We start from the raw sequence: 17,674 nt of genomic DNA, 5'->3' as shown, positions 1-17,674 counted from the left end.
CTCATTAAACTTAGACCAGTCATCCATATATTCATACGGGTAGATACCCTTTACGTAGCAGCAAAGCACGAGGTTTCCTCTTCGGTGTAACGATTTAGTTACAGCTAGAAGTCGTTCGGGATACTAGCCCTTGACCAAAGCTGTCTAGAGAACGACAAGCAGAAACTAAACACTATCTATGAATCAACCCATTTAGCGAAAAGGATATATATCTTTCCATATTGTTTGGGATACAGGATATGTTGCCTTTACCTTTGAAATAGCTTGTATAATCATGAAGTCATACCGCCAAGGAAGATGTGTGAAACACCACTGGTATATAAGAATAAGTTTATGATTTATTCTTAACTTCTGTCATTACATTCATTGTGAGCTGCACCTGTATTTTACCAGTAATGTGTGACAGTGATCTCTAACTTCAGACTACCATTCAGATGTTTACAGCACACATGACAATGTGTTGCTTTTTGTTGTCAGGCTTCCTGGTCTGCTTGAGTCATACGCATTATTGTTTTGTTGCCATGGATTTTAATAATCATTTTTCTCTTCATGTTGTAAACACTTTAGAAATTCTTCAGCCGCGTCTGGTCTCTATATAAATAACGGGAGGGTTAGTTTAACCATCACAACGAACGATACATACGAATTGCAACCGTTGCTCTTGTACTTTTGTGTGAAACTTTGAAGTTAGTGGATTGAGCTACTGTATCGATTGGTTTAATGATAAACTAGAAAGTCGCAGATAATATATGGTACTGGCATTTTGATTTTTTGTGGTTGATACATTTCAAGATGTTGTTTTCTCTTGGCATGTCTCTTCATTGCGGCTGTCTCCCCTACACCTAGGCAATCAACCCTGTGCGAATCTGGCAGATCAGCCCTAGAAAACCCGTGAAGGCACCTTTCACAAAGTGTTTCTTCTCCCTGTGTTTCGATTGATTGTACAACAGTCATGCTTTGAAATTCTTTATCCATGTGTAGTGATATTTTTCACCTTGTTTGGATCATAAGTGTACTGATCATTTTACGACAATCCTTATACAATAGAGGGACTTATCCTTGTATTGTACTATTACGTTTTTACCTTACGTGTCCGAAAACGATTGTGTGGCTAAGAATCTTGATTCTATTTATTTCCTATTTTTTTGGACCTGAGAGAGATCAGGGTGGGTTCATCTATACCTTCCCAATTAGGCCCACGTCATCTTCCTGGGTAACTGGAGAGTCCTATGAGGAATGTTTTCAACTGGAAATTTAGCTTAGATCTTATAGCTATCCCTCCATACAAATTGTTTGCCTCAGGTTTCTAACGGTAACCATAAGCTTGTTTTCTTGAAAATATGCTCAGACAGTGAAGTAGAATTACGATCCACCTTTCAACGGTATATAGTTTACGCTATATCAGGTAGACCATGTTAATCTTGTCCAACAACCTGAGCAAGAACCCATATTGGTGCTTAACGTTCCTAGTTTGTCTCGCATTTTTTTCTAATGATGTGTCTATAGAAAGGGAGTTGATAATGTCTGGTTGGGTTGTAACTTCTTAATTACGTCTGAAGTAAACATTGGGTTGATGTATTCAGTTGTTTTTATTCGACTATTGTTTCTCTAGTGTCATGTTTAGCGTGAGTTTGAAATTTAGTATTACCTCTTAAATCTTTCAGATCTTCGTTTACTTTGTCAAGTACCAATGGTTTTATGTCTTCAACGTCTTTATTTCTTTTGAACTTCCATCTTCCAACCTCTATGGATGTACCTACAACAGCCCTCGGTTGTAGTGGAATTGCGATTCTACTTCGGTTTTGTTCTTTCGGTAAATTCAATTTAACTTAGATTTCCTGATACAAGTGAATAACATAAATTTCCACGTTCATGGAGCTTGCTTCGTTGGATTTCTTGCAGTAAGTGTTTTGATGCTTAAAACCTAATAAATCTACTAATTCATGTTTCTCCTTACACGAGGAATAACCTCGAAGTCCCACCGGTCTCGTGCTTGCTTTTCAATTCATGTACTGTAAACATATCCATTTAAGTTACAAACACAGTGTTGATATTATATGTGAAAACAATTCTCCTAAATAGACAAACATCCTTCATGTTAAACATCAGATGATGTAATAGATATGGGATTATTAATCTAACCCGTAACATACACCCCTTTCATACATCGAGGGACTTGATACCATTTTGCTTCATGAAATGTGACACTCTCATGGTTAAGAAAAGACATAAATACAGTCTTCCTCTGGAAAACTATTTTACAAGGTAGATAAAAGGGTTATAGGTTTACAAATTAATGGGACACTTATTGATTCCGTACCCGTACCCCATAGTCTTCCTCTTTGAAGTAAGACTATAGCTACTTTACAGGTGAGGGTGAAAAATGGTTATGTTATGGAATAGATACTTATTGATTACTTGCCTTATATAGGATGACCCCATACACCATAGTCTTACTCTTTCGAGTAAGACTATGGATACTACAGGGAGATAAAAGTATTTGTGTTATGGGTTTATGGTCCGTACCACATAGTCTTTCGAGTAAGACTATGGTTTTACTTTACAGGGAGATGAAAAATATAGTTGTGTTATGGATTTACTAAATTAATATGAGTTAAAGGAAGAGATCCTTATTGATTCCTTGCCTTATATAGGCTGGTCCCGTACCCCATTGTTTATATTACTGACGTCAGCATACAGAGAATTGCCATGCAGGAAATTGATCAATCAATCAACAAATATTCCCGAAAATACACAGGATGTAAATTCTGTTTTAATCAACAGGTGATATTTTTGTCATGTAATATTTGATTGTATGTGGAGGGAGTTTGATTTGATTAAGGCAGCACCAAAGTACCAGAAAAAATAGGGAGTTGGATGGCAGAGATGAAGATAAAACTGTATTGTCCCACAAGGAGATTTGTCTTGCATTCAAAAGAGCCAATACAAGCTTATAAGAACAAATAATTTAAAGTGTGTATTACCCTATATATATGATGTGTCAAGCTTATCAGACTATAATGATGAATCATAACATAATCAAAGTACATGATGTAATAATCACTCGTGCCTCATCATCATGGATTTCACTATTACAATTTTGAGGGAAGATTTCGAAGTTTCATACTGTATGGGACAAAATGATTTTGAAGTTCTATTAGTTTTGTAATACATGATTTTTTGCAACGGCGGTAGAAGGCAGAAATTCATAACATTCATTTTAACAAAGTGTGATGGATCCGACTGAATGGCCAGGATGTTTCTTCTTGACTTTTGACTCATACTTTGAAAGGGGTTTAGAGTTCGAAATTGAAGCCACAACTATGCAGATATGTTTAGCTCTTTGTCAAGTTTGTTTTCTGGTAAGCATTGAGATTGCCGCCGGGCATGAAAGCAGAAAGTTAAAATACTATTAATGGATGTTTGGTATAGTAATTTTAAGATATAAGTGCCTCTTTAAATGATGGCGAAATTTTCGCTTGAAAAGAAAGCCTCTGTTGTGCTTTCCTATGTACACGATGTGAATTTGATTTCCATGAAAGGTTTACTATCAATGATAGATACAGAGATATTTATACTCTTCTACTGTTTCTACTTCCTGTCCATCCATACAAACAGGTTCCAATGTGCTTTGTTTTTAGCTTCGGAAGTCAATTATCATTTCCTTTTTATTTTGTTTATGTTCAGGAGAGAAATTGTCTTTGCATCATGGAAGTAAACGCATCAATATTTTTCCCTATACTCTTACTCCGATTATTGAATCCTCAAACCCAACAAAGCGGCATCATAAGCAAAATTTGTTTGTCTATCTATCTATCTGTCTGTCTGTCTGTCTGTCTATCTATAATATAACGACTACTCACTTTCTTAGTAGTTGGCCTATATTATATCCTTTATGAAATACATTATGAATACATAGAGAGTGATGACACAACATGGATGATCAACTTCTTTATTTCAACAGTGGCGACGTTTCGGTAGAACCTATACCATCTCTAAGTCCCAGCTGATCATAACAACCACAGAACGCATTTCTTCTTTATGTCTTGGTGCGTGTGTGTGAGAGAGTAATATGGGGGAATGGTGGAGAATCGGGTTCTGAGAACATGGGGGAGAGGGCAGATTATTGTCAGGTAGGGAGATGCCTACTTCCTACACACGGATAAAATGTAGGACCTTGTACACATGGAGGCGTTTCTGCTTGTAGATGATGATGGTGGGAGAGTTCACAGTTAAGACACTGATTAGAAGTGGAAAAGGGAGGATGTTTAAAGATTTTTTAATTTTCAACAATAACTGGGAGCTGAACAGTAGAATGGAAAGACGGTCAAAGACCGACGGATGAACAGGGACACAGAACAGTGGGGATGTAACACCCAGTAGACCGCCAAGAACAGACAGTGATGGAGACACGTCATCAGACGTTGAACATGGAACCTGTAGGTATTGCCGGGGGCATTACAGAGCTCGGTGAAGAGGCCGGCATGGAGGTGCGAGAAACAGGGATGTTGATGAAGAGAGTGGCGGATCTGGTGATGACACAGACAGGGAAGAAGGGGATGGGATACAAGACATGTCACAACTTGGGGCGGAGGGCGCTGGCAGCGGTCAAATTCAGACTGGTTCGTCAGCAGTCATATCAGCTAGTAGGTAGGGGTATGTGTGTCTTAAGGAAGGCATTGGCGGCAATCTGACACTTTCTTGATGCAACACCAGTCACGCCTAAATGAACGTTACTAGTGATGGTATGATAGGACTTCTTTCCATTATAATCCTGTGTATTATGCTGGCATGGATCCCGTTGAACCTGAAGGCTGAGTGTCGCTTCCAATGTTGCTGTACACATTTTACACACGTTACACTATAAACCTACTGACAGTTATCCCTGCTATGTTGTACCATAACATTGCAGCAACATTCTGAGAATATCTATTTACAACTGACATTTGCTTGCTGAGAAGAGGTTAGACGTGCTAGGTTTGAATTGTAAGCCGGGTTCTGCCGATGTTGGCAAGGAGTTGTATAGCAATCGTGAATGCGCATTTTGATAAAGATCATCGGTGTACTGTCGGCGGTAGGAATTGTGTCAAACGTAAACTACCGCTGTGTCCTGTCGAACCATTGTTATTTTACCCGCTGTAAGCCGTTATGTTATTTACGTACAATTCAGGTGAGTTATAGACATCCGTGGCTCTATTTAGTTGGCCACTTAGGTTTTGAAAGCCCTGTGGTAACAGGAAATACAGTCAGAAATATGAACAGCCATGAATATGAATACCCATATGAGGAACAAGTTTATAAACACGCCACTAGGTTTAGCCAAGCAAAACGAAACAAGGAATATTTGATGAAATTATACACAAAATTGGTTACCTGTTGCTCTACTGTGGTGAGGTGCTGAGTGGTGGTGGGTGGTGGTGAAAACCAGATTGCCTGACTGAACGTTACAATCATGATTAAGACAAACTTAAAACTATATAGTGTGTGCATTATGCCATTTTAACAATGTCAGTATTCATATGTCATTGTTCGTGTTATGTTATTGGACTGTCTGTTTCGTAGATACCAAGTCACTAGTACAACACATGTTGGGATGTTGTCAGCCAGCACAGGGAGATATAACATCAGCACCACCAGCAACAACAGCAACTCCAACCAGGGTCAGGTGGTGATGGTGATGGTGATGGTGATGGTGATGGTGATGGTGATGATGATGGAAGAACAGATCAGGCACACCTGTCCACAAGTACAACTTGTGTAGTTCCGAAAACAAGTCCACAGGTCCTGGGAACATCAGCCCTGACACCACCGTCAACATCGTCTCTTCTGCCCCAAATACCAGGATCACTTGTATCACAGAAACAGTCCTCGGGGCTGCCTGAAGTACCAATGACTGGGGACTCTACTGGAGGTGGGTGGGTTTACCTGATATTGTTGACCTCTTTAAGATAAACTATCATCTTATCTCACCAACCATTAGAATCCTACTTCTCAGCAGATAAGATCCCATATCACTAACATTTACCAATACCTCACGTTTTTGTCTATTCCCAGTATCTCCTACTTTTAGGTATAGCATATGTCTAGCTTTGAAGCTGTGGTATCAATGTCGCCAGTGTTTGGCAGAGTGTCAATAAACATACACAGCCTCCATGGAAGCTTGTTTGACCTCAGCACAAGTCTTTGTCAAGCTGTGTTCAGTGATATCGAAGCAATTTATGAACAAACGTAACTTGGCAGTCGCCTTTCAAAAATATATGTTGAAGTTATCTCTGTTTTCAGAATCACTAGTGTTATTGGAGTTCAAATATGGAACAAATCTGTAAAACCTTCAGTCATATGGCTTCTGTTACAGCAGTTTTGTACCCGTGAATGTCCGGGTTAGAATATTGGCCTTCAGTAACCCATGCTTGTCGTAAGAGGCGACCAACGGGATCGGGTGGTCAGGCTCACTGACTTGGTTGACACCTGTAATCGGTTCCCAATTGTGCAGATCATTGCTCATGCTGTTGATCACTGGATTGTCTAGTCCAGACTCGATTATTAACAGACCGCCGCCATATAGCTTGAATATTGCTGAGTGCGGCGTAAAACTAAACTCACTCACTCACTACAGCAGTTTTCGAGACGTGACGGTAAATATGTGAATGTCAAATTTCATGCAAAGTGCTTTTACTTAGGGTTATTCTTAAATAATTTAACTTTTCAAATAATTTTTTATCTAATGCAATTTTTTACTGCAGTTAAAGTTTCGGTTGGTATATTGAACCTTCACTTATGTGACTTCTGTTGCAGTCAAACAGTGCAACTTTTCAAACTAGTGTTTTTGTCTTGCAGATGTTATAACCTGTTTTCAGAATCACTAGTAGAAACTAAGTTCAAATATGGAACATATCTATGTAAGATTCAGTCATGTGGTTTCTGTTACAGTCACGCAGTACAACCTTATACAAGTACGGCAGGACTTTGGTGATGTGACAGTGAAGGGGGGCAAGAATCTGAACATTGGCGGAACTCAGAATGTCGGTACAACTCCGACCAACAAAGAAGAAGAAGAGAAACCACTGACTGCAGCACAGAAGATCAGGAGTGAGTTATTTGACAAACTTGTTTTCACAATAATTGTCCATATGGTGGCAATGTACAAACCGGACTGATATAATCTGAGTACACACCTGTAAAGGAAGTACAATATTAGATATGCTAAAGTCCATTCAAAAGATTTAACTCGGAAGATCCGGGTCTTCAGCAAACCCATGCTTGTCTCACCCGTGAAGATCTGGGTTAGAACTGGTCTTCAGTAACCCATGCTTGTCTCCCCCGTGAAGATCCGTGTTAGACCTGTTCTTCAGTAACCCATGCTTGTCTCCCCCGTGAAGATCCGTGTTAGACCTGTTCTTCAGCAACCCATGCTTGTCTCACCCATGAAAATCTGGGTTAGAACTGGTCTTCAGCAACCCATGCTTGTCTCCCCCGTGAAGATCCGGGTTAGAACTGGTCTTCAGCAACCCATGCCTGTCTCACCCATGAAGATGTGGGTTTGAACTGGTCTTCAGCAACCCATGCCTGTCTCACCCGTGAAGATCTGGGTTAGAACTGGTCTTCAGTAACCCATGCTTGTCTCACCCATGAAGATCCGTGTTAGAACTGGTCTTCAGCAACCCATGCTTGTCTCACCCATGAAGATCCGGGTTAGAACTGGTCTTCAGTAACCCGTGCTTGTTTCCCCCGTGAAGATCTGGGTTAGAACTGGTCTTCAGCAACCCATGCTTGTCTCACCCATGAAGATCCGTGTTAGAACTGGTCTTCAGCAACCCATGCTTGTCTCACCTGTGAAGATCTTGGTTAGAACTGGTCTTCAGCAACCCATGCTTGTCTCCCCGTGAACATCCGGGTTAGAACTGGTCTTCAACAACCCATGCTTGTCTCCCCGTGAAGATCTGAGTTAGAACTGGTCTTCAGCAACCCGCGCTTGTCTTAAATGGCGACTGATGAGATGGTCAGGCTCGCCAACATGGTTGATGAATGTCATGGCCTCCCACTATTTTAGATGAATACTTCTGATATCACTCATAGCGTTGTTCTGCTAAGTCACGCACGCACGCACTCACTCACTCACTTATATAGTATATAATTGCGTTACTCCTAAGTATACTTTCTTATCTTAAATGCATCTCATATATTCACCTGAACAGTTTCACATCAAACTTAACAGTAAAAGAGTTATTTCAGTGAGCCCTTTAGAATTAAAGTGTGCAAACTGGATTAACACTTGCCAGTGTAAAAAGAGGTATGATGTTTAAAATATATTCAGTTACTAAAACGGGCAGAAAAGGTTTTACTCCTCAACATTATTCAGAAAACATCAACCTGATCAAACAATAGCCTGTCTGTGTGGAAGTGTGTAGGAAACAGTATCTGGTTCAGTTCATCCTCATCGTTTCACATCTTAGTGACAAGATGAATAGATTCAAAGGTCAACAGTTCTGAGTAAGACAAATGTCCAAAGTTGGTAATGATCAAAGTCAATAAGAACAGCGCACCTGGCATATGCAAATTTGTCACAGCACAAGAGGGGTACAGAAGCAGCATGTTTACAATGTCTGTAGCGAGTGTGTCCACCTTGTGCATTGATGCAGGCCTTGTACTATTGCCTCACTGGAGATCACTCAACGTCCATGAGAGTCATTCCGAGAAGGTGTTGCCTGGACGATTCGTATGGCGCTGTGAACGTCGCTCCATTTCATCCCAGGCGTGTTCAGTGGGGAACAAATTAGTGGATCTTGCTGGACAACATTTTAACACTGCTCTGATTAGGACACTGCTAGACAACTCAAGCAGCATGTTTAACTGGTCATCAGTCTGTTCACCTTGCACGGAGGCCATAGGCACGTTATTCTCACTAAACTGTTATCACAGATGCTCTTCTATTGCTGGGTATCGGTACAAACTAAAATGGTTGCTGGCTGGGTCCCGTGTCGGACGTGCACGGTTCAACGTCATCAGTCTTGACATGGGGGCGGCTTTTACGGGGGCAGTCTACAGCTTGATTGTTTTGCTGAAAATATCGCCATAATATAGCAAATGGTATTTCGTTGAATAGACGAGCAACGTCACGCTGCTCTATCTATTACTCTCCATCTGTCACTGTCCCCGAGGCGTGACTTTGTTGATATTCTTAATTTGATGGGTGATCTGAGTGATTATTGGACACGTCTTGTTACTGGCATTGCCTAGCACAACATCGGATTTGTGTTTATTCTTTATGCAATCTTTACATCTTCTGCTATTTCAACAGATGCCCGAAATTTGGGTAATGTCTTTTTAAGAGCCTTAACACAATTTCAGTAACTTTTGTATAGGGCAGTGGGGTAGCCTAGTGATTAAAACATATGCTTGTCCTGCCGAAGACACGGGTTCGATTCCCTTTTCTGGAGTAAGATGTTTAAATCTTAAGTTTGTTAACTGTTGCAAATATTTCATTCAGAATTGTTTTAAATCTGCCTTGTGTCCACAGAGAGGACGGCATCCAGAATACAGTCATGGACAAAAGACACAGTGGAGACAGACGCCCTCAAGAAAGTGAAAGAGAAGCTGGACAGAGGAGCGACATGGGTGACAATTAAAGGAAGACCAGGAGAGGGGAAGTCCACAACAGCCTACATGGCTCTCAAAAACCTAGATAGTCAGGGGAGACAAGTATACCAAGTGGAGTCGCCAGACGAATACAGCGAGGTCATAATGGCCTGCAAGAACCCTGTAATTATGTTAGATGACATATTCGGTGATCTGGAATTCGATGCAGCTGAGTGGGCAAAGTGGAGACCACGTTTACGACCTATGGTGGATGTTAAACATCCTGACACATATGCAGAAAAAGATGTTTTGGGCATTTCTACCAAAAGTGAGAAGGTTTCAGAGATGAAAAAAGTTGATCAAACAGTGGTTAAACGAGAAACTATCATTATCCTCGTAGGTCGTGACTATGTGCTGAAATCCTCATTGGCAGACTTTCGGAAGGATGGCAGATTACATTTCCAGTCCCCAATATGTGGTGGAAGTTTCCTCACAGAGAGCCTCTTATGAGCGAAGGAAGATATGGCGTGTTCATGCTGAAGCAAAAAACATAGACATCGAAGAGTCAACTGTGTCTCGGATATGTGAGGCAGACTGTCCACACGGCTTCCCCCATGTCTGTAAAATGTTTGTCGCAGCATATGAAAAGGATTGGACTCACTTTCAAATGCAAATGTTTTTTGAAGCGCCACTGCATTTCCTCAGCAAAACTTTGAATAAACATTTGACAGATAAGATAAAGCGTTCACTGTTCATGGCTATGATTAAAAGAGATGGAAAGATTAGTGGACAAGAAATGGAGGAGGATGATAACTTCGGTTATGAATACATAGCAGCTGCTGATAATATGGTTGGATCTTACCTCAAGAAGGAAGATGACACCTACTTGTTTGATCATCCGTCTATATATGACAGTGTTTCCTTTATTCTCAGTACAAAACAACCAAAGTTTGTCATTGAAAATTGTAGTTTGTCCTTTATAAGTCAGCGACTTCGTCTTACGCCCTCCAGTAAAGAGAAAAAAGAGAAAAACGTTGCTGGTGAGACAGATCTTGTTGCAAACGTCTCATGGACTTATGCTAAACTTTTGGCCAGAAGATTTGCAAGTGAAATGCAACAGAGCAATTTGTTGCATGTTTTATCACACCAGTCACTTTGTTATTCGGACTTTGTCGACTTGCTAATGGACTGCCTGAAGACCCAGTTTCACATGCGTGCATCTGATATTGTGAAACTAACTGATAACTCATCAAACAAGTCATTTTGTGAATTACTTTCCAGCAACAAGTCACATCATCTCATCAAATATATGATGGAGACAGAAAATATCTCATTCACCCAGAGTGAAGGAAGGGACATTTTACTGGGTGTGTGCACGAATGCTGCATGCGGTATACTGAAATACATCAGTGGACGTATGAAACTTGAGGTAAATGCTACATACGGTTGGTTGAAAAACACGCCGCTTATGTTGGCAGCAGAAACCAGGGACAGTGAGTTTGTCAATCAGATCTTGTCTCTAGACCCCGACCTAAATGCAAGAGACATTCAAGGCCAAACTGTTTTTAGTTATCTTTGTGAATATGGCCTTACATCAGCTGTGAAGCATGCGATTAACAAGGGAGTGGAAGTTAATCAGTATCATGGATCTCTCCCCAGTGTGTACACTGTCATACAGAATGGTCACGTAGAGGTTGTAGAACTGTTGGTTAACAGAGGATGTTATATAGCTAACCAGCACGGTCTTACATATGCTGTATGTAGCCTGAACGCGAACATGGTACGTTATTTATTAGACAGAGGAGCAGTGGTTGACGGCAGTGCTGTTTGCAGAACTTGTGAGGTCGGGAACAGACATATAGTTGAGCTGCTGTTTGAGAAGGGTGCTACTGTTGATATGATGTCACCTGATGGAAGAACTCCTCTTATCAGTGCATGTGAAGGAAACCCAGCAGTTGTCTCTTATTTGCTGAAGAAAGGAGCAAGTGTCAACCAAGCTTCAAATGTTACAGGCAACACGCCACTTCATATAGCAACAGTACGGGGATCTGCAGACTGTGTTCATATGTTACTGAAGGCTGGAGCTGATGTTCATGTACAGAATAATACAGATGACACGCCACTTCATACAGCAGCAGAACGGGGATCTACAGAGTGTGTTGATTTGTTACTGAAGGCTGGAGCTGATGTTAATGTACAGAATAATACAGATGAAACGCCACTTCATGCAGCAGCAGAACGGGGATCTACAGAGTGTGTTGATTTGTTACTGAAGGCTGGAGCTGATGTTAATGTACAGAAAAATACAGATGACACGGCGCTTCATAGAGCAGCAAGACGGGGATCTACAGAGTGTGTTGATGTGTTAGTGAAGGCTGGAGCTGATGTTAATGTACAGAATAATACAGATGACACGCCACTTCATGCAGCAACAGAGTTTGAATCTACAGAGTGTGTTGATGTGTTAGTGAAGGCTGGAGCTGATGTTAATGTACAGAATAATGCAGGTGACACACCACTTCATACAGCAGCAGCAATATGGGAATCTACAGAGTGTGTTGATGTATTAGTGAAGGCTGGAGCTGATGTTAATGTACAGAATAATACAGGTATCACACCACTTCATATAGCAGCAGGACGGGGATCTACAGAGTGTGTTGATGTGTTACTGAAGGCTGGAGCCGATGTTAATGTACAGAATAATACAGGTGACACACCACTTCATACAGCAGCAGGACGGGGATCTACAGAGCGTGTTGATGTGTTAGTGAAGGCTGGAGCTGATGTTAATGTACAGAATAATACAGATGACACACCACTTCATATAACAGCAGCAATATGGGGATCTACAGAGTGTGTTGATGTGTTAGTAAAGGCTGGAGCTGATGTTAATGTACAGAATAATACAGGTGACACGCCACTTCATAGAGCAGCAACAGAGTTTGAATCTACAGAGTGTGTTGATGTGTTAGTGAAGGCTGGAGCTGATGTTAATGTACAGAATAATACAGGTGACACACCACTTCATACAGCAGCAGCAATATGGGAATCTACAGACTGTGTTGATGTATTAGTGAAGGCTGGAGCTGATGTTAATGTACTGAATAATACAGGTGACACACCACTTCATACAGCAGCAGCAATATGGGGATCTACAAAGCGTGTTGATGTGTTAGTGAAGGCTGGAGCTGATGTTAATGTACAGAATAACACAGGTGACACACCACTTCATATAGCAGCAGCAATATGGGGATCTACAGAGCGTGTTGATGTGTTAGTAAAGGCTGGAGCTGATGTTAATGTACAGAATAATACAGGTGACACACCACTTCATACAGCAGCAGCAATATGGGGATCTACAGAGCGTGTTGATGTGTTAGTGAAGCCTGGAGCTGATGTTAATGTACAGAATAATACAGGTGACACACCACTTCATACAGCAGCAAGACGGGGAACCATAAAGTTCGTTGCTGTGTTACTGAAGGCTGGAGCTGATGTTAATGTAGAGAATAATACAGGTAACACACCACTTCATACAGCAGCAAGACGTGGATCTACAAAGTTCGTTGCTGTGTTACTGAAGGCTGGAGCTGATGTTAATGTACAGAATAACACAGGTAACACACCATTTCATATAGCAGCAGGACTGGGATCTACACAGTGTGTTCATGTATTACTGAAGGCCGGAGCTGATGTTAATGTATAGAATAATACAGATGACACACCTCTTCATACAGCAGCAGGACGGGGATCTACAGAGTGTGTTGATGTGTTACTGCAGGCTGGAGCTGATGTTAATATACAAAATAATACAGGTGACACACCACTTCATATAGCAGCAATATGGGGATCTACAGAGTGTGTTGATGTGTTAGTGAAGGCTGGAGCTGATGTTAATGTACAGAATAATACAGGTGACACACCACTTCATACAGCAGCAATATGGCGATCTACAGAGTGTGTTGATGTGTTACTGAAGGCTGGAGCAGATGTTAATGTACTGGATCTGGTTGTATCATTGCCTCATTAACTAATGTCAATATTAATTTGTTTATGTTGTTTTACAGACAAAACGATGGCGTATTTAATCATTGGCCAGGTGCACGTTAAATTTGTCACAAATGTTTTTACTATCATTGTTTTCTATAATTCCATGAACAAAACATCACGAAAATATAATGTCTTTATCCACAACAAATTCTCCCCAAGTGATATAAGCTGTATACAATTACTCAGTGTTAAGCATAGCGGAGTGATGCCCCCTTACCTTTATAGGCGTATGACATTTTTGTAGTCATTTGACGTCATAGAGGAAAATCCATTTTCAACACAATAGCAAGTCATTTTGAAGATTGAGTGTATAACGTTATACATAAGCACACAAGCTAATTTCATGTATAGTTTTGTCGTTCAGATATGAGACAGTATTTTGTTCGTGTACACTTTCTGTAAAGATGACAAATTAAAAATATAGCAGCACAGTACTTTCATCAGTGCACGATATAAAATGTACTGTTTTTAACACATAACAAAACCTATAGCAGTGTCTATTTTTCTAACAGCCTAAGTATTTGCACTTGAGTTTACACTATGGGATAGACAATTTCATATTCTACATTTCTGTGTAATTTTTTTCCGGAGACATTGCGAATGACACTGTTGTCAGATTGTTGAACAAATTGTGTATTTAACAGTTTTCTAGGATGAAAACGGGAGGAAACTAGACAAATGTTTGTGTTTCAAAGGTGAAAAACTTTATATTGTATCAGCATGCAACTTCGTTGACCACTGTTCGATCAAGAACAAATACTTTAGCTTCAAAAGCTTTTTTGTTTGTGTTTGTATATACTATAAATCTGAATATAGAAATGGGGACCAAGTATTATTGGGTATGTTTAGTCTGTTCCATACTGTTTAATACAAACCAGAAGTTCTGTTGAATCATGATATCAATAACCCTTGATATCATGTTATATAACTTCGTGAAGCCAATCTTGTAGGTTTGCTTTATATCCTGGCTCCAACACTACATCTTCACGACAGTGTCAATGGTCATTTAATAAACTTTCAGGACAAAAAGGGGGGCACCCCACCTCTGAATCCGCCTATGCAGGACAACGTGGGCCGACAGTGTTCACCGTGTGCAGCAATTTTAGCCACCACAAAATTGCAGAATCTCTTCGAATTAGTTGAAAAGTTTAATAGAATGATTCTATTTAATTCAGTGAATCAGTTTTGACAGTTTTAGACTGTTTCGTTAAATCCGTCCTCTTGAGACCTTATTTGTTTGTGAAGACATAACTGCATAATGGTATGGCATACATATGGCATGGTATACGTTATGTCTCACTCGTGTGGTATAGCATACGCTATGTATCAAACGTGTGGTATGGCATACGCTATGTATCACCCGTGTGGTATGGCATACGTTATGTCTCACCCGTGTGGTATGGCATACGCTATATCTCACCCGTGTGGTATGGCATACGTTAAGTCTCACCCGTGTGGTATGGCATACGCTATATCTCACCCGTGTGGTATGGGATATGTTATGTCTCACCCATGGTTATGATATACGTTATATCTTACCAGTGTGTGGTATGGCAAACGTTATGTTTCACCCATGTGTGGTATGTCACACTATATAACTCACCGTGTCGTATCGCACACTATATGTCTCACCCGTGTGGTATGGCATCCATATGGTATGGTATACGTTATGTCTCACTCGTGTGGTATAGCATACGCTATGTATCAAACGTGTGGTATGGCATACGTTATGTATCACCCGTGTGGTATGGTATATGTTATGTCTCACCCATGGTTATGGTATACGTTATATCTTACCAGTGTGTGGTATGGCAAACGTTATGTTTCACCCATGTGTGGTATGGCACACTATATAACTCACCGTGTCGTATCGCACACTATATGTCTCACCCGTGTGGTATGGTTTACGTTATGTCTCACCGTGTGGTATGGGATATGTTATGTCTCACTCGTGTCGTATGGCATACGCTATGTATCAAACGTGTGGTATGGCATACGCTATGTATCACCCGTATGGTATGGCATACGTTATGTATCACCCGTGTGGTATGGCATACGTTATGTCTCACCCGTGTGGTATGGCATGCGCTATATCTCACCCGTGCGGTATGGCATACGTTATGTCTCACTCGTTCGGTATGGCATACGTTATATCTCACCCGTGTGGTATGGGATATGTGATGTCTCACCCATGGTTATGGTATACGTTATATCTTACCAGTGTGTTGTATGGCATACGTTGTGTATCACCTGCGTGGTATGGTATACGTTATGGATCATCCGTGTGGTATGGCATACGTTATGTCTCACCAATGTGGTATGGTTTACGTTATGTCTCACATGTGTGTTGTATTGCATACGTGATGTATCACCCGCGTGGTATGGTATACGTTATGTATCACCCGTGTGGTATGGTATACGTTATGTCTCTCCCGTGTGGTATGGCATACGCAATGTATGACCCGTGCGGTATGGCATACGCTATGTATCACCCGTGTGGTATGGCATACGTTATGTCTCACCCGTGTGGTATGGCATACGTTATGTATCACCCGTGTGGTATGGCATACGTTATGTATCACCCGTGTGTTATGGTATACGTCGTGTGATGTAACATAATATATTACATTCAATAGTGTGGTATAACATGATTTATAACTTTCAGTTGTGTGGTAAAACATGATATATTACAATTTACCATGCGGTATAACATGATATATTACATTCAATAGTGTGGTATAACATAATATATTACAATCTACCCTGTGGTATAACATAATATATTACATTCAATAGTGTGGTATAACATAATATATTACATTCAGTAGTGTGGTATAACATAATATATTACATTCAATAGTGTGGTATAACATGATTTATAACTTTCAGTTGTGTGGTAAAACATGATATATTACAATTTACCATGCGGTATAACATGATATATTACATTCAATAGTGTGGTATAACATAATATATTACAATCTACCCTGTGGTATAACATAATATATTACATTCAATAGTGTGGTATAACATAATATATTACATTCAGTAGTGTGGTATAACATGATATATTACAATCTACCGCGTGGTATAACACGATATATTACATTCAGTCGTGTGATATAACATAATATATTACATTCAATAGTGTGGTATAACATGATATATTTCATTCAATAGTGTGGTATAACATGATATATTGCATTCAGTCCTGTAGTGTAACGCGATATATTACATTCAGTCGTGTGGTATAACATGACATATTATACTCATTAGTGTGATATAACATGACATATTACATTCAGTCGTGTGACATAACATGATATATTACATTCAATAGTTTAACCTATGACATGATAGATTACATTCATTCGTGTGGTATATAGCATAGCATAGCATTGCATACTAACATTTGTATAGCGCCGATATCCAGCTCAGCTTAGCTGCTCGAAGGCGCTTCGTTTTTCCCTCGTTCACTGGATGTCAATCTCAATGGCACATCATATTGTCAATCTAAACTCCCTGGGGATCATACAACTCTTGCAGCCACTAGGCGTACCGAGTTATTGTGGCATTCCCATTTACAGCTGAGTGGACTCAGACACATAGTCACAGTACTTTGTCCAAGTTTACTGCACGTTGCTGTACCCACAACTAGGTGTTTGCACGTATTCGTGTGGCCACCATCTGGTCATATAGAGTCCTGTTCACTCTATACACCAATGACTGCACTAGCGTAGAAAATAACTGTATAAACGTGAAGTTTGCTGATGATGCATCCATTGTTGGTCAGATGTATGATTACGAATCAGAACGACGATACAGAGATAATGTACAGAATTTCACATCATGGTGTACAGAGAATCATTTGATTTTAAATGTGAAAAAAACAAAAGAACTGTGTATTGATTACAGAACTAACTCCCTAACAGTACCACCTTTGTTCATTAATGATGAACCAATTGATACAGTAACTGAATACAAGTACCTTGGAACTTGTATTGATAGCAGGTTAACGTGGAACACCAACACAGATACCCTGTATAGT

At 40.2% G+C, this 17,674-nt stretch overlaps 3 protein-coding genes and 1 long non-coding RNA gene across 9 annotated transcripts in view; 3 read left to right on the top strand and 1 right to left on the bottom strand.

Annotated features, from left to right (window-relative positions):
* LOC124259667 (cell division control protein 45 homolog) overlaps positions 1-4,345 on the top strand; it is a 34,662-nt gene extending 30,317 nt beyond the window's left edge. Inside the window, exon 15 of the mRNA XM_046693844.1 lies at positions 4,208-4,345. Within this exon, the coding sequence (XP_046549800.1) occupies positions 4,208-4,345 (138 nt within the window). The remainder of the gene's footprint in view (positions 1-4,207) is intronic.
* Positions 4,346-5,626: 1,281 nt separating this feature from the next.
* Positions 5,627-10,086, top strand: LOC124259666. The gene is made up of 3 exons (XM_046693842.1): positions 5,627-5,911; positions 6,931-7,089; positions 9,518-10,086. Exons 1-3 carry the CDS (start codon positions 5,890-5,892, stop codon positions 10,084-10,086), a joined length of 750 nt encoding a protein of 249 aa, XP_046549798.1. The 5' UTR covers positions 5,627-5,889.
* Positions 10,087-10,372: 286 nt separating this feature from the next.
* On the top strand, positions 10,373-13,419 carry LOC124259665 (serine/threonine-protein phosphatase 6 regulatory ankyrin repeat subunit A-like). Its single transcript, XM_046693841.1, has 3 exons — positions 10,373-10,616; positions 12,510-12,995; positions 13,095-13,419. Exons 1-3 carry the CDS (start codon positions 10,373-10,375, stop codon positions 13,280-13,282), a joined length of 918 nt encoding a protein of 305 aa, XP_046549797.1. The 3' UTR covers positions 13,283-13,419.
* Positions 13,420-14,904: 1,485 nt separating this feature from the next.
* LOC124259654 lies at positions 14,905-17,173 on the bottom strand. Of its 6 annotated transcripts, XR_006893885.1 has the most exons (4): positions 15,877-17,173; positions 15,636-15,754; positions 15,517-15,574; positions 14,905-15,303 (listed from the first exon to the last, which is right to left on the bottom strand). It is a non-coding gene; the product is annotated as an uncharacterized LOC124259654 (long non-coding RNA). The 6 variants fall into 6 exon arrangements; XR_006893883.1 differs by lacking the exon at positions 14,905-15,303 and having other exon boundaries at positions 15,313-15,574; XR_006893886.1 differs by lacking the exon at positions 14,905-15,303 and having other exon boundaries at positions 15,313-15,574; positions 15,666-15,754.
* Positions 17,174-17,674: the final 501 nt, after the last annotated feature.

This window comes from Haliotis rubra, unplaced genomic scaffold, assembly GCF_003918875.1.
Source record: "Haliotis rubra isolate DU_JTF1 unplaced genomic scaffold, ASM391887v1 Scf731, whole genome shotgun sequence".
NCBI classification, from domain to species: Eukaryota; Metazoa; Mollusca; class Gastropoda; order Lepetellida; family Haliotidae; genus Haliotis; species Haliotis rubra.
The sequence above is the reverse complement of the archived record's forward strand: the minus strand, read 5'-3'. Positions and strand labels throughout refer to the sequence as shown.

Bases quoted from the DNA above. Each gene is read 5' to 3' on its own strand.
- LOC124259666 (XM_046693842.1), top strand. From the start codon at position 5,890: ATGACTGGGGACTCTACTGGAG. The intron at 5,912-6,930 runs GTGGGTGGGTTT...TTTCTGTTACAG, and splicing joins GACTGGGGACTCTACTGGAG to TCACGCAGTACAACCTTATA. The intron at 7,090-9,517 runs GTGAGTTATTTG...TTGTGTCCACAG, and splicing joins TGCAGCACAGAAGATCAGGA to AGAGGACGGCATCCAGAATA.
- LOC124259665 (XM_046693841.1), top strand. From the start codon at position 10,373: ATGGAGGAGGATGATAACTTCGGTTATGAATACATAGCAGCTGCTGAT. The intron at 10,617-12,509 runs GTGAGACAGATC...TTCATAGAGCAG, and splicing joins AAAAGAGAAAAACGTTGCTG to CAACAGAGTTTGAATCTACA. The intron at 12,996-13,094 runs GTGACACACCAC...AGAATAATACAG, and splicing joins TAATGTACAGAATAATACAG to GTAACACACCACTTCATACA.